The sequence below is a fragment of the Dama dama genome, chromosome 4, assembly GCF_033118175.1.
Source record: "Dama dama isolate Ldn47 chromosome 4, ASM3311817v1, whole genome shotgun sequence".
In the NCBI taxonomy this organism is placed as follows: Eukaryota; Metazoa; Chordata; class Mammalia; order Artiodactyla; family Cervidae; genus Dama; species Dama dama.
In genome coordinates, this window is record NC_083684.1 from 27,967,376 (window position 1) to 27,983,046 (window position 15,671).

At 42.4% G+C, this 15,671-nt stretch overlaps 1 protein-coding gene across 6 annotated transcripts in view; it reads left to right on the top strand.

Annotated features, from left to right (window-relative positions):
- The window catches only part of FTO (FTO alpha-ketoglutarate dependent dioxygenase), a 414,507-nt gene that overhangs the window by 167,566 nt on the left and 231,270 nt on the right, over positions 1-15,671 (top strand). For all 6 annotated transcript variants that reach the window (XR_009692357.1, XR_009692356.1, XM_061138527.1 and 3 more), the window contains exons 6-7: positions 2,108-2,251; positions 11,433-11,552. Coding sequence is in view for 4 of the 6 variants with exons in the window: in XM_061138527.1 (XP_060994510.1) it covers positions 2,108-2,251; positions 11,433-11,552 (264 nt within the window). In the remaining 2 variants the exon portion in view is untranslated. The remainder of the gene's footprint in view (positions 1-2,107; positions 2,252-11,432; positions 11,553-15,671) is intronic.

Below are 15,671 nucleotides of genomic sequence, written 5' to 3' on the forward strand. Positions count from 1 at the left end.
GATTAGTGTTTGCCTAGAGCTGGGAAGGCTGGGAGAAATGAGAAGGCATGATTGCTGAAATGGACAGGGTTTCTTTTTTCAAGTGATTACAATGCTGTAAAATTAACTGAGGTGATGGTTGCACAGCTCAATATACTAAAAAACATTGAATTATATGCTTTAAGTGGGTAAATTTTAGGACATGTGAGCTATTAATATATCTTAATACAACTGTTAGCTAAAAAAACTAGTCCTGATTATAGGTTCTTTAGGAATATATATACATCTTCTGGGTGATTAGAAGTCATCTTCCTCTTTATATCAGATGACTTCTAATCACCCAGAAAATGTATATATATTCCTACCCCCCCCCCCCTTTTTTTTTTTGGTGGCAGCAAGTATGGCTTCACCAGAGTTCATTTAACTGGTCCCTTATTGGTGGGAAGTTCTGTGTTGTTTTAATCTTTTGTTGTTGAAGATGGCATTTCAGTTAATTGCCTCTCATGGAGGTTACACCATACTTGGGAAAGTAAAGGTACAGGTGGAATATGTTTACAGACAGAATGTCATGAAAAAAATATGTTGTAGAGTTGCCCGTGGGACAAAGGCGAGTGGTAATTCAATTCTAGTTTTTGTTTTTTCTTTGTAGCACATTGGAGCTGCTGCCCTTCTATTCCCAGCACTTTGGGATCGTCATATTAAAATACCTATTAGTCAAGCTTCTGGTTTTGGCACAGAAACTTTGTTTCCCCCCCCCCCCCCCCCAAGGCGTGCCCAGGTCACATTGTGTAAAGTGGCAGTAACCGTGCAAAGAATTTTTGTACCAGGGGATTAGCCTTCAAGGTTATTTCGACGGGATCCGTTTAAATTGTAAATAATAAAAATACTTTGGGGAGACATTTCCCTCATTGGGTCTAAAGGATATTTATAACTTGCTTTTTATCATCCTAGGAAATTGTGTCATTATCAAAACAAACAGATGCACACTCCGCCTGCATCCTCTTTTTTTTTTCTGACATATGCTCATTCAAAGGAGTTTGTCCCTTTGACCTCTGTTTGCTCCCACAGATGAAAGAGGGATGGGCCCGCTACCTGTGCCTTTGCTTATGCCCAGGTACTAGGTGATGCCTTTGAACATGCCTTGAGGGCACGAGTCACAGATTCTCCACGATTTGAAGGTTCTCTTCTGCCAACGACTTGCAACTGCCTAGTGTACACTTTCTTGCCGAAAAGGAAAATGAATCCTTTGCTCTGTGTTTATAGCTTCCATTTTCCCCCCCATTGCTGTTGTATTTTGGGTGTTTTTCAACCAGTTCCACTGTCTGTTTACCTTTTTATTTCCCTCATTTTTAGGTGCAGGGCACTTGAGATAAAGTCTGCATCCTTGACTTCTTGGTTAACTAGTTATTCCTCCAGTAGGTACTTAGGGCCTATCACCTGGTGGCTCAGATGGTAAAGAATCTGCCTGTGATGCAGTAGAACCAGGTTCGATCCCTGAGTCCGGAAGGTCCCCTGGAGAAGGGATTGGCAACCCACTCCAGTAGTGTTGCCTAGGAAATCCCATGGACAGAGGAACCTGGCTGGCTACAGTCCATGGGGTCGCAAAGATTCAGACATGACTGAGTGACTAACACTTTCCAATAGGTACTTATTAAGTTTTTGTTTTATATATATATATTTAAGACTCAGGGACTTCCCTGGAGGTCCAGTGGTTAAGACTCCATGCTTCCACTACAGGGGGCACAGCTTCAATCCCACAGGCAACTAATCCTGACCCACATGCCTCACAACAGGGCCAAAAAAAAAAAAAAGACTCAGTTCTAGGTGCTGTGGTATGTGTAGAGTATATACATTTGGAAACAGGGCTTTAGCCTCCAGAAGCCTACTCGCTGGAGATGCGAAGCCTATGTAATAAGAAAACAGCAACATGAGTGGCCCAGGGGAGGCCAAGGTGGGAGCACAGAGCCCAAGGAGAAAGCTGCTGTAGTCAGTCTTGGGTTAAGAAGCATAGGCTGAGTTGAGAGGGCAGCAGGTAAATGCCCAGGAAGAGGACAGACATCCTAGGAAGGGAGGTGTTGGTAAACTTGGAGTTCGCTTATCACCTTGGTGGCTGGTTCTATCTCCGCAGTGCTCGACGGGGACCTTGGAATACATCTCACAGCGCTGCCAGGTGGCCCTGCAGAATGTCCGCGATGAGGCAGACAACGGGGAAATCTCTTTGAAATCCTTGGAGTCGGTGGTTTTGAAACAAGGAGAAGAAATCCACAACGAGGTAAGGGCTTCCGAGAACTGTGGTGATTCTGTCCTACCTGTAGCTAACGAAGTAATCGGCCACTGTTTGCTGTGAGTGTCAGAGACCAAGGATGGTTCATTGCTTCCAACAAGACAGTAGCCAGAGCATCAGCATTTTCATGCCAGTTCTGCCAGCCTTTGTCTCCACCGCGCACAGAGGGCCAGTTAGCATATGCCAGATGGCATGTGCATGGAGGGTTTACATTCTATTAATAGGAGAGGGGACTTCTCTGGTAGCTTAGCTGGTAAAGAATCCACCTGCAATGCAGGAGACCCCTGTTTGATTCCTGAGTCAGGAAGATTCCCTGGAGAAGGGATAGGCTATCCACTCCAGTTATCTTGGGCTTCCTTGGTGGCTCAGACAGTGAAGAATCTGCCTGCAATCCAGGAGACCTGGGTTCAATCCCTGGGTTGGGAAAATCCCCTGGAGGAGGGCATGGCAACCCATTCCAGTATTCTTGCCTAGAGAATTACCATGGATAGAGGTGCCTGGCAGGCTACAGTCCATGGGGTTGGAAAGAGTTGGACATGACTGAGCAATTAAGCTTAGCACAATAGGAGAGGAGCCCGGGCTGGGGTATCCTGTCCGTGATGGGCAGTAGGCAGGCCTTTCCTTTGCTCCAAATCAAGGCACATCTTTTTCCTCTAAGTCTTTTATCAAACCTTGGAAATTATATTTTCCAAGGGTATTAACATACACACATCCTTGCAATGAGAGGCTGAAACAAAAGGCAAGGTGTGTAGAAATGCAAGAGGCCCATGAAGGATAATCTTCCAACAAGGACTGAAGGAAGCTGAAAGTGAATCCTCAGAGCAGGTGCCTTTTGTTTACAAAATTTTGAAGTCTGTGAGACCAGCAGGTCTGGGTCCCCTGAGTCAGTGTTTCACAAAGTTTGGTATTTTCATGAATACCCTGTCAATTTTTGCTCTATCTTTGGACTGTATCTATTGTTATCTTTTCAGTACTTTCTAAAGAATCAGCTCATTTTTGATGTAAATAAAAGTCTTTAAAAAGGAAGCTTTATATTACCACTTTTAAGTGGAAAGCCAATATCAGCAGCCAAAAGAAAAGATAACCAGAAAACTCTAGCCTGTGAAAACAGCAATGTTATGCTATTCTAGCAGATGCTTTTGGCTAAAGAAGGTACTGGGCCTACAGTCTTCATTTTTCATGTTAAGAAGTAAGATTAGTGCAGAACTTCATACACTTTCTAAAAGTCATTGAATTCTACACTGAAAATGGGTGAATTTTGTAGTGGGTGCATGTGTGTGTGCTCTGTCGCTTCAGCATATCTGACTCTTTGCAATCCTACGGACCGTAGCCCGCCAGGCTCCTCTGTCCATGGGATTTCCCAGGCAAGAATACTAGAGTGGATTTCCATGCCCTCCTCTAGGGCATCCTCCCAACTTAGGGATCAAACCTGCATCTCTTGTGTCTCCTGCATTGTACGTGGATTCTTTACCCCCAGAGCCATCTGGGAAGCCCTTCATGGTGGGTAAATATACCTTAAAAAAAATTATATAAAAAAAGAGGTTACCAAGTGGTAGAGAATTATTGAAGATTGTCATCCATCAAAGATTTTTTCTTTGGTGTAGTTAGAATGATTGGTGGAGAATATAGAATACAAAAATGTTCTCAATCATCTTTTGAATAAATAATTACTGAACATGCACAAAGCGCTCTGGAAAGATGCTTTTGGATAAGTGAAGTGAAGTTGCTGAGTCGTGTCTGACTCTTTGCGACCCCATGGACTATAGTCTACCAGGCTCTTCCATCCATGGGATTTTCCAGGCACGAATACTGGAGTGGGTTGCCATTTCCTTCTCCAGGAGATCTTCCCGACCCAGGGATTGAACCCGGGTCTCCCACATTGTAGGCATACACTTTACTGTTTTTGGATAGACTGGTAAGTAAAATAGACATTCTAGTGCAGGGAGATGATGATAAACAATAAACACCCTCCATCAGTTCATTATATAATATGTTGGAAAAAACTAAAGTAGAGGAGATTAAGGTAAGCAGAGAGCATCCCCACTATAAGATGTCCTTTGAGCAGAGACTTGAAGGAGGTGAGGGAGGGAGCCACGTGGATATCCAGGTCACAGTGTTTCAGGCAGAGGGAAAAACCGCTGCATGGGCTGGTGCAGTGGGAGAATGCCTGGTGTTTATGGACTAACTGAGGGACAGTCCCATGTAAGTGGTGGGAGTGGGGCTGAGAGTTCCAGGAGATGAGGTCATGGAGACGGTGCCAGGGGACGAGGAGCCGAAGGTCGTATTGGTCATTGGAGGTGTCTGTCAGGACCAGGACTTTGCTTTTTACTTTGAGGGTAATAGGGAACCACTGAGGGGTTTTGAGCAGAGGAGAACAGTGTTCACACAGAGCCATTAATATTTTCTTTCAATGTTTTTTTTTTCTGTGATACAAGTCACATAATATAAAACATACTATTTTATTTTAAAACATACTATTTTAAACATATTTGACTGTATGGTTCAGTAGCACTATGGTTCACGTTGTGGTACAACTCTCACCATCATCCGTCTCCCAAATTTTTAGCTTTCCTAAACTGAAACTCTGTCCCCATTAAACACAAAACTCTATCCCCATTAAACGCTTAAGTCCCCGTTCCCCGTCCTCAGCCTCCCCTGCCCCACCACACCCCTGACCCCTGGCGTCTACCAATGTACTTTCTGACTCCATGGATTTCCCTATTCTCATGTAAGTGGAATCAAACAGTATTTGTCTGTACCTACTGTATATTGGAATGCATTTTTAAGGTTAACTTAATATTATGTCCTACTGTTTTGTCCCGCTTCTTTTTTCCCCCCCATGCTATACAGTAGGTTCTTATTAGTTGTCTGTTTTCTACATAGTAGTATGTAAATGTCACTGTCTCCCAATTTATTCCCCCTACTTTCCCTGCTTCGTGTCCGTACACTTGTTCTCTAAATCTGTGTCTCTATCTTAAAGTCATGTAATATCTTTAAAAAGATATTTAATTATCTTATGAGCTGCTCCATAGTTTGTGAAATATGCCATAATCTCCAGAACCAAAGGCAGACAAATTCTGCCTTTCAGGGAAATAGTAATCACTTCTAATGCTCAGCTAAACCCAGGACTGACTTTCCTCACTCCCTTTTGTTTACTAAGTGGCCTGTGTTCTCTGCCACCAGTTCCTGCTGGAGACCCTGCTGAGAATTAGAACTTGAGGAAAGAGAAGCATCTGTGGGCCCGGTGACCTCACTCAGTTAGACTTGGATGCAAAGTTATGTCTTACTCCCTATCGCCTTCTGTAAACACCTTGCAGGTTTAGGAGCCAGGCTAGCGATGCACCAGGATGGTTGTGTTCTTTAACACGTATGTGGGCTCTTTTCCATCCTTTCTGGTCTTCTGTGACTGACTGTGATGTTTTGTTACCAGCGATGGGTGGGGGTTGTCTGTAAAATCACACTGTTTATCTAACCAGAGGAAAAATACTGTCATCTGAACCCATGTGCTTGAGAAAGTGGCTGGCTGCTTTTGACATTGTATATGTTAGTGGGGTGGGGGGGATGGGGGCAGAGATGTATCAGAAACGTTAGCCCCTGGAGGCTAGCCTCAGCTTGAATGGGGAGGTCTTAATCTAAGTAGCATGTTTACCAGTCTTCTCCAACCCCCCAGTCTTTGATTCTTCAAGGTCATGTCCTTGCTTTCAGAATGAATTCCACATGTCAGAGCATGTCATCAGATGCTCTTCTTCTGCCACGCGAGTTGGCATGCTCACACTCTGCTGTGTTCTGCTCTGTGAATGAGAGCATGAGTGTCCATAATCTTCCCCACACTTCTTACTGTGTGCTTTCCTGTCTCTCAAAGGCCTTTGCTGGACTAATTATAGGATGAAGCCTTTGGTTTTATGTCTGAAGACCTTTGTGCTGTGCAGGTTTCAATGTGGTTGGTCTTCCTTGTCTTAGATAGTTTATAACCAAGCAGTTTGGGGACCTTGGAGATCGGAACTCAGTACCTGAAGGATATATTGTTTTTCCAATTTAAGATGCTTAAACAGGTTTTTGGTCAAGTTTAATAGACCCTTCCTCTGTGTTTTATAAAATAGTCTTTTCCTTCTTAAAAATTATAAAATGTGGAATTCATTCTTGTCACCTAGTAAATTTCCCCTAGGAGAATGTATTGGGTTGGCCAAAAAGTTGGTTCAAGTTTTTCCATGGCCAAAAAGTTCATTCAGGTTTTTCCATAAGATATTACAAACATAAGATGTTATGAACACAATATGTTGGCCAAATGAACTTTTTGGCCAACCCATTACTATTTGATGTCATCATTTGGTTCTCATTTGCTCTGATCAGACCTGTATCTTCCTTAGAACTCCTGCGAGAGGGCTTTCATGGAGTAACTCTTTGTAGATTGAGCCTTAGCATCTCTCTCTGTTCTAATATCTAATATTAGATACTAATATCGTTCTAATATTTTTCTGCTTGAAAACACTTATTTCATTTACGATAGCGAGACATTTACCCCTGTGGGCATGTTCCCACCCCTCATGCATAAGCTGACCTGGGATCAAACCAAGGATTGAAACTAACTTGGCAGAAGTAGGTGACATTTGCTTACCTGTAAGAGTGATGCAAATGATTTCCAACTGTACAGTGATGTAGTGACTCAGAAATGTGATTTGGGAATCTTATAAGCTTTGCTCCCCATTGCCTAAGTTCCCAGTGACTACCGTTCAGGTCAGCAGATGGATTCTGTTTGTGCTTCACCTTCAGAGTTTTCTAGACATTTCTAGGAGAAAAGCTTTTCTTGATTGACCCCTCTATTGACTGTTCCACGGAGCAGTCAGGTGCAGGTGAATTAGAAAGGTTCTAAGAGATGGTTCTCTGGGTCACAGCTGCGTAACTAACACTGTTGGAAACATGTGTTCATTTTTCTCTGATGATTCAGAAGGCCCTTCAAGATCCTGCAAGTTCTCTAGACTTGTCAGTGCGCCTTCTGACACCTGTGGGAATTCCGTATCATTGTGTTGCCATTATGCCAAAGATCAGATATTAGTGAATTTCCATTAAGTGCATGTCTGAAACCTGGGAGTGTGGTTTAAAAGCATCGTGAACAATGACAGCACCTCAAGAGAAGCTGAGAGCCTGGCCGGAGGGACTACCCTCTGGAGAAGAGTTGAAGAGCCTCCTCTAGTCATGGCTAGACCGTTGTCAGTCAGCCAGTATGGTGAGACTGATTCTTTTTAGCCTTGAAGTAATAGGATTTGTGCTCTATTCTGAGTCCTGGCCCTTTGGTTTTATGCAGCATCTGCCCTGCCTCTTTCCTTCCTCATCTGCAGAGTTTGGGGTAGAAGGGTGGCTGACTGCTTTTATTTTGTTAACCCAAACTGAATTAGGCAGCTGGGAATATTTTTTGCTTTCTTAATTAATTTTAAGGAAAGTGCCAACTGCTTATCTTGGCAATGTTAGAACTGGCGAGGGCAGCATTTGATGAATATCCTGTAATAGTTTCTGCCCACAATGTCAGAGTGAAAAAGCCAGGTTACGGAGTTGATTAAAACACATGCCAGTGGGTTTCATGCCCACAAAGATTGTATCTCATGGGCAGTACTTCCACGCCTGAAAAAAAAACTCTTGTTGGGTATAAGTTTCAGGGTTGAACTTTTCTGGACCGGCCTCAGTGGACAGGGGGTGAACATGAATTGACATGGTTGTTAAAACTTTTCTTGCTCAAAAATTTCATAAGATTTTGAGATTCTTGAGGACAAGGAGTGCTGGGCCTTGTGGTCTCCTTTGGTCTGTATTCTTAGTATCTCCCAAGTGTCCGGCATGCTTGGCTATTCATTATTAACCCACTTAATCCTCACCACAAAACTATGTGGTGATTATGTAATTATCTTTATTTTACAGATGACAGAGCTGTACGGGAGTGGAGCCTAGAACTGACTCCAGAGACTTTATTCTTAACCATGACACTGTCTGTTTCAAAAGATAGTTGGGGCATCTAAAGAGGAAGCAAACATCATTATTTATTAAAACGGACAAGATCTTTCTTTGCTACCTTGTCCTATAGCAGAGTTTCCAAGTATGCTCCACTCTTCTGAGTTTTCATTTACTGAAATCCAGACTCTTGTACCTTTACAGACTGAATGAACTAATTACAAATGATAATTATTTTGTTTCCTGTGATATCATGGTTGCCAAGGCTTGTGTGTTTTGTTGTCATAATGGAAATAACCAGCCCAAAGATTAAAAAAAAATTAAAAGCAAAACCCTTTCAACTCTCCCTAACATAGGGGCTTGAAGCTTTGCTGACAGGCTGTTCCTGTAATGTGAACAGATTTCATGTGAAATCTAGAAAGAACTCTGTTTTTTTTTCCTTGTAATAAATAATGTTGTTAAACCTGTATTTTCAGAGAAGTTGAACTACACTTGTATTCATTTTCCTTTCAAAGCAGTAAAGTTTACCTCTGTTAACCACTGTCTTTTAATACCACAGATAAAGTTTAGCAGCTATTGTCTGAATATTGTCTACATTCCCTTTTTTCCCTGTTTAAACAGCTTTAACTGAAATCAGTTCTACATATCAAACAAACATTTAGTTAATGTAAACTAAAACCCTTTCATATGACTTGGTGTTCTCAGGTTAGTCATTTGAGTGGTTTTCACCATTGTTAAATCTTCACAAGTTGCTTTTGTTTGCCTCATGAAAGTTCAGCGTGGATAAACAAACAAAAAATTCTTTGTGGTAACAGGTGAAGACTATAATAACTCAGTGCCTGTATATGGAACATGATTACCTTAGCAAAGCCAACCTTAACCAATATTAAGCTGTGAAAGCTCTACATTTCTTTAGACAGCAGAAGTAAAAAGAGCTTTGGGATGAATGAAGTTGTACTTTGATGGTAAAATTTGCTTTTCAAACTGAAGATAAGTGATAGAAAATACATAGGAAACAACTTCTTACTCTTTTAAAGCTTAAGTTAGTCTCTCACCTACATATGTTGGGATTATTTCAGTGCAGGAAGCAGAAAACTCAACCTGAAATGGTTTAAGCCTAAGAGGCTTCAGGATTAGCTTGATCAAGAGTCAGTTGAAGTGTTGGTGGGAATGCAAACTAGTACAGCTGCTATGGAAAACAGTGTGGAGATTTCTTAAAAAACTGGAAATAGAACTGCCATATGACCCAGCAATCCCACTTCTGGGCATACACACTGAGGAAACCAGATATGAAAGAGACACGTGCACCCCAATGTTCATTGCAGCACTGTTTATAATAGCCAGGACATGGAAGCAACCTAGATGCCCATCAGCAGATGAATGGATAAGGAAGCTGTGGTACATATACACCATGGAATATTACTCAGCCGTTAAAAAGAATTCATTTGAATCAGTCCTAATGAGATGGATGAAACTGGAGCCCATTATACAGAGTGAAGTAAGCCAGAAAGATAAAGAACATTACAGCATACTAACACATATATATGGAATTTAGAAAGATGGTAACGATAACCCTATATGCAAAACAGAAAAAGAGACACAGAAATACAGAACAGACTTTTGAACTCTGTGGGAGAATGTGAGGGTGGGATATTTCAAAAGAACAGCATGTATACTATCTATGGTGAAACAGATTACCAGCCCAGGTGGGATGCATGAGACAAGTGCTCCGGCCTGGTGCACTGGGAAGACCCAGAGGAATCGGGTGGAGAGGGAGGTGGGAGCGGGGATTGGGATGGGGAAGACGTGTAAATCCATGGCTGATTCATATCAATGTATGACAAAACCCACTGAAATGTTGTGAAGTGATTGGCCTCCAACTAATAAAAAAAAAAAAAAAAAAAGAGTCAGTTGATTTGACTAGGACCTGGTTTTTTAATCTGTTCATCTTGCAGCTGTGTTGCCTCCATTCTTTCCAGTCTTCAAAATGGTTGCAGAATCCTTTTCCTGAATCTTCTGACAGTCTTATTCTGATTGATCATATGCCTGTTTCCCCTAAGTCCATTTCTGTGGCTGGAGAAGTGTGATGGGCTGATTGGCTCAGATAGGGTTGCGTGTTCCACTCCTGGTTTTAGAAGTAGAGCGCTACCCAGACCATGTGGACTGAAACTGGGAAAGGCAATGGGTTACCAGATGAATCATGGGATTTGGCTAGAGTAAAAGGGTGCTGAGGAGAGAAATATTTGAAATTTACCACAGTAGGTTCTTAGGAAGGAAGAGAAATGATTAGTGGCTTTACTGTGCTTTTTACCTATTGTCATTTGCCCTGACTGAAGTGAAAGTGACAGTTTGAATGGTTCTGTAGGTGTCATGTGTGCCTCCATAATTAACTTTATATTGTTCAGTTACATGAACACCTTACTGCCAGCTCCTCCTGGCCCATGGGTAAATTCTTTGATTATTTTAGATCTAAAATTACTTAAAATTGGTACCTCCTAATATGTGTCTGTGTTTTGCTCTTTTTGTCGTTGCTTTTCAGTCGCTAAGTCGTGTCTGACTCTTTGCAACCCCATGGACTACAGCACGCCAGACTTCCCTGTCCTTCGCCATCTCCCAGAGTTTGCTCAGATTCACGTCCATTGAGCCATCTAACCACGTCATCTTCTGCTGCCCTCTTCTCCTTTTGCCTTCAGTCTTTCTCAGTATGAGGGTCTTTCCAGTGACTCAGCTCTTCGCATCAGGTGGCCAAAGTATCGGAGCTTCAGCTTCAGTCCTTCAAGTGAATATTCAGGGTTGATTTCCTTTAGGATTGACTGGTTTGATCTCCTTGCAGCACTATTCTTTAATAAAGATGTTTAATGAAAACATATTTTGTTTGATTATACCTTTCCCATCCTACACAGCGCAGGCTGTCATATGCTTTAGGATCTCAGGATTTGTCGTGATTGACTGATAGCTTCCTCATGTCTGAATGATGAATGTGGCTGAAAACCCCCTCCCCAGCCTGACCTGGGTTGTCTCCCTAAGCTCTAAGTCTACTTCCTCCCTGACTTTGTGAAAAGGCTCCAGAGACTTTGAGTTATATTGGGAACTGGTTAGGCTGAGCTTTTCTCACTTTTTCTCACCCTATGGCTGTGAAGTTACTGGAGGAGAGCTGAGTGACGAAGTCCACTGTCCTTGATTGTCCATCACGGGGACATTATAACCACGGTCTTGTCTTTATGATCCCCAGGTCGAGTTTGAATGGCTGAGACAGTTTTGGTTTCAAGGCAGTCGACACAAAAAGTGTACTGACTGGTGGTATCAGCCCATGAGTCAGCTGGAAGAGATGTGGAGGAAGATGGAGTGGTTGGTAAGTATCTGGGAGCGGATTTCTTGGGATGTTATGCCCTATCAGCCCTCGGCTGCCTGCTTTGCCTGGGTCAATGCAAGAGAAAGACAAACATCATATGATATAGCTTATACGTGGAATCTAAAATAATGATGCAAATGAAATCATCTTCAAAACAAAAGTTGGATCACAGATCTAGAAAACCAATTTATGGTTACCAGAGGGGAAAGGGAGGTGAGGAGGGATAAATTGGGAGTTTAGGATTAACATAGACACACTCCTGTGTATAAAATAATCAGAAAGGATCTATTGTATAGCACAGGGGACTCTACTCAGTATTTTGTAATAACCTATGATGGAAAAGAATCTGAAAAAGAATAGGTTTATATATGTGTGTATGTATATATGCTTTGGTATATGTGGCTTTGGTCTGCACCTGAAACTAACACAACATTCTAAATCCACTGTACTTACTCTTTGTAAGGTAATGGAGACAGCCAGGATTTGATCAGCACAAGCTGAGTTCAGTGCATTGAACCTTTACTGAGCACTTCCTACGTGCAGGGCTTCGCTGATAGCTCAGTTGGTAAAGAATCCACCTGCAATGCAGGAGACCCCTGTTCACTTCCTGTGTTGGGGAGATCTGCTGGCGAAGGGATAGGCTACCCACTCCAGTATTCTTGGGCTTCCCTTGTGGCTCAGCTGGTAAAGAATCTGCCTGCAATGTGGGAGACCTGGGTTCGATCCCTGGGTTGGGAAGATCCCCTGGAGAAGGGAAAGGCTACCCACACCAGTATTCTGGCCTGGAGAATTCCATGGACTGTATAGTCCATAAGTTCACAAAGAGTTGGACATGAAACTGAGCGACTTTCACTTCTCACTTTTCCTGTGTACAAGGCACCATGTTAGACATATGTTGGGAAGTGACCATGAGAACAGTGCAGCAATAATTCCTAAACTTCATCTACATTTTTATAGGTACCAGGCACTATTCTAAGAGTTCTCCCTATATTAACTTTTAAAGTTAAACTGTTAAAGTTCTTACGACAGTCTGGTGAGGTGCAGAAACTGTTAATCTATAGACATGAAAACCAAGGCCTAGAGAAATGAAGTGCCCTCGCCCAAGGTCATGGAGTAAGTGGCAGAGGGAGATTGAATCCCAGGCCTCCTGGCTCTGGAGCTTGTGCCCTTAACCACTGCATTCGGGTTAACAAGGAGAGAAGTGTGAATATAGCCAGGTGTTACATTAACTCAAATGAAATCCTGTAATAGAGATTTAAAGAAAAAAAATCACTGTCCAGAGGCAGGAGTATTAAATTCAGAGCATTGGAGCTGGGACAGTTGTGAACAACAGATGTGGCTTTTGGGGACCTTGAGTGGGGAGAAGGAGGGTCGGTTGCAGAAGGCATTCTGAGAGAAGCGTTATGTCCCAGTCATTCTAGAAACAAGGTCATAAGGGGGGAAGTATAGTGTGACCAGAGCATGGAATTCAGGGCATGTGTAGTAGGAACTCTTGTTGAGGCCACTTGGGTTAAGTCTAAATTTAAATTGTAGTAATAATACCAAATCGGGCTTCCCAGGTGACTCAGTGGTAAAGAATCCACCTGCCGAGGCAGGAGACACAGGTTCAATCCCTGGGTTGGGGAGATCCCCTGGAGGAGAAAATGGAAAATTCCATGGACATAGGAGCCTGGTGGGCTACAGTCCAGGGGGTTGCAGAGTCAGACATGAGTTAGTGACTGCACGTGCATGCACGCACATGATACTTACTAAGTTCCATACACCATTCTAAATATTATATATATAATTTATTTAATGTCTGTGATAATTTCATAAAGTAGGTCTTTTTCTCCCATTTTACACAGAGAGTTTTGTGTGGTATTGTGTGTTAGTCACTTAGTCGTGTCCAACTCTTTGCAACCCCATGGACTCCTCTGTCCATGGGGATTCTCCAGGCAAGAATACTGGAGTGGGTTGCCCTTCCCTTCTCAGGGCATCTTCTCCACCCAGGGGCCAAATCTGGGTCTCCCGCATTGCGGGCAGATGCTTTATCAGCTGAGCCACCAGGGAAGCCCAAGAATACTGGCCTGGGTAGCCTATCCCTTCTCCAGCGGATCTTCCTGACCCAGGGATCGAACCGGGGTCTCCTGCATTGCAGGCGGATTCTTTACCGTCTGAGCCACAAGGGAAGCCCAAGGAGACTGGAGCACAAAAGGTTTCCCTAACTTCCTCAAGGTCATACAGCTGAGTCGGGGAACTGGAGTTAGAACTCAGGAAGACCAGCTCTAGGGTCATGCCTCGCACCCCCTCACTGTTCTACTTCCAGATCATCAAGTTTGGAATGTAGTGGAAAAGTGATAAAAGCCTGCTAAACTCTTGAGAGAATACCGCTGTGCAGACTTTATGAGATGTGCTAGAAACAGTGAACCAATTTGCAAAAATAGGTAGTTTTTGCCAATCCCTGTTTTATAATAATGAAAATACCAAGTCACAACCGTGATGGCACCCCAGTTTGAAAGTCTGAATCAGAATCCAGAAGTCCCGGCTACCTAGCCTTTTCCTTAAATCTCTAAACCACACCTTTTCATGGATGTGTGTTTAGGGGGAGGAATGTTGTAATCCTTTTAGCGTACTAACAGTATCACAAAAATGGATTTCTCCAAAGACATGAATCAGTTCAAAATGGAGCATTGTACAACTGGATTGGAGATGCTGAAAATTTCGTGCTGAAATTTCCTCAGTTAGTTCTGTTCCTAAAATTAGGCTGTGCAGAGTATGATCCAGTTTTTCCTGGGATGTATATATAAAGGCAGCTTCATTTTGAGAGAATTTCTTTTTCACAGTGTAATTCTGGTTTTATTTATTTATCTACATGAGTTAGAAACTTCCCTGGTGGCTCAGTGGTAAAGAATCCACCTGCAAGTCAGGAGCTGCTGGAGACATGGGTTCAATCCCTGGGTTGGGAAGATCCCCTGGAGGGGGGCATTGTGACCCACTCCAATATTCTTGCCTGGAGAATCCCCATGGACAGAGGAGCCTGGCAGGCTACAGTCCATGAGGTCGCAGAGTCGGATAAGACTGAAGTGACTTAGCACGCACATACGAGTTAGAACTTCTTTACTTGCTGAACCTTGATCTTAAGACATAGGTTGACTTTGGGATTGTAATTTAACAGTTCTTTGAATTAGAGTTGGCAAACTGTAACAATTAAACAATTAGAGTTGGTGAAATAAGAAAGAAACTCACTTGTAGTGTTTTAAAAAATATATTTTTGAATTGCTTTTGTTCGAGGGCTTTTTTTTTTTTAAAGTGAAATCTTTGGTTTTGTGAGCTTACCAGTGATGTTCATTACAAATTCACTTAAACTATTTAGTTATATATGTACACACACACACACACACATATATATATAACTAAATAGTTTAAAATATATATATATATATATTTTTTTTTTTTTAACTTGGTGGTGCTGGCTCTTTAGATAAACTATCTGTTCTTCATAACTCTTGTGTAAAAATACTAAAAAGAAGAACAGTCTTGGGAATTGGCCAGAGCCAGTTTCCTTGCAGTTGGTGTGGTGTTACTGAGTGTTCTAAGTGAAATCAATGGGCTCTGTGTCTCAGCAAGTCTCAGGATGATGGTTATCAGCGGAGTGAAGGTTTGGGCCAAGATAAAAGGAATGACACTTCTAAATTAAATTTAAGCTTTGCTTCAAGCCTTTTTGTAATGACTTTTAACAAACGCGTAATAATGTACTTTTGCTATTGGGAGAGACGAGAATAATCATTGGAAAAGTCTATGGTTCTGTGACTGGTGGTGCCCTTCCAACGGATAGTTGTGTGCTGGGGATGGAACTGGCACGGGCTGGTTACATTCCTACTTTGTACCAGCCTGCCTCCGATTTTTTCATTTGTGAGCAGTAGGGGGCAATGTTGAGCTACCAGTTTGAGGCCCCCGGATGCTAACTAAGCCTTTCAAGAAAATGCAGACAAATGTACCATTAACTGTCCAGAATTATCCCTGTTGCTTCAAGTTAGCTGTAATCTCCAAGATTCCATAACACAGGAAATCAGTGTGGGTTAACAAATTCAACAGCAATTTAACATAAAAAGTGCAGTGTTTGGTGCACATTTGGCTTCT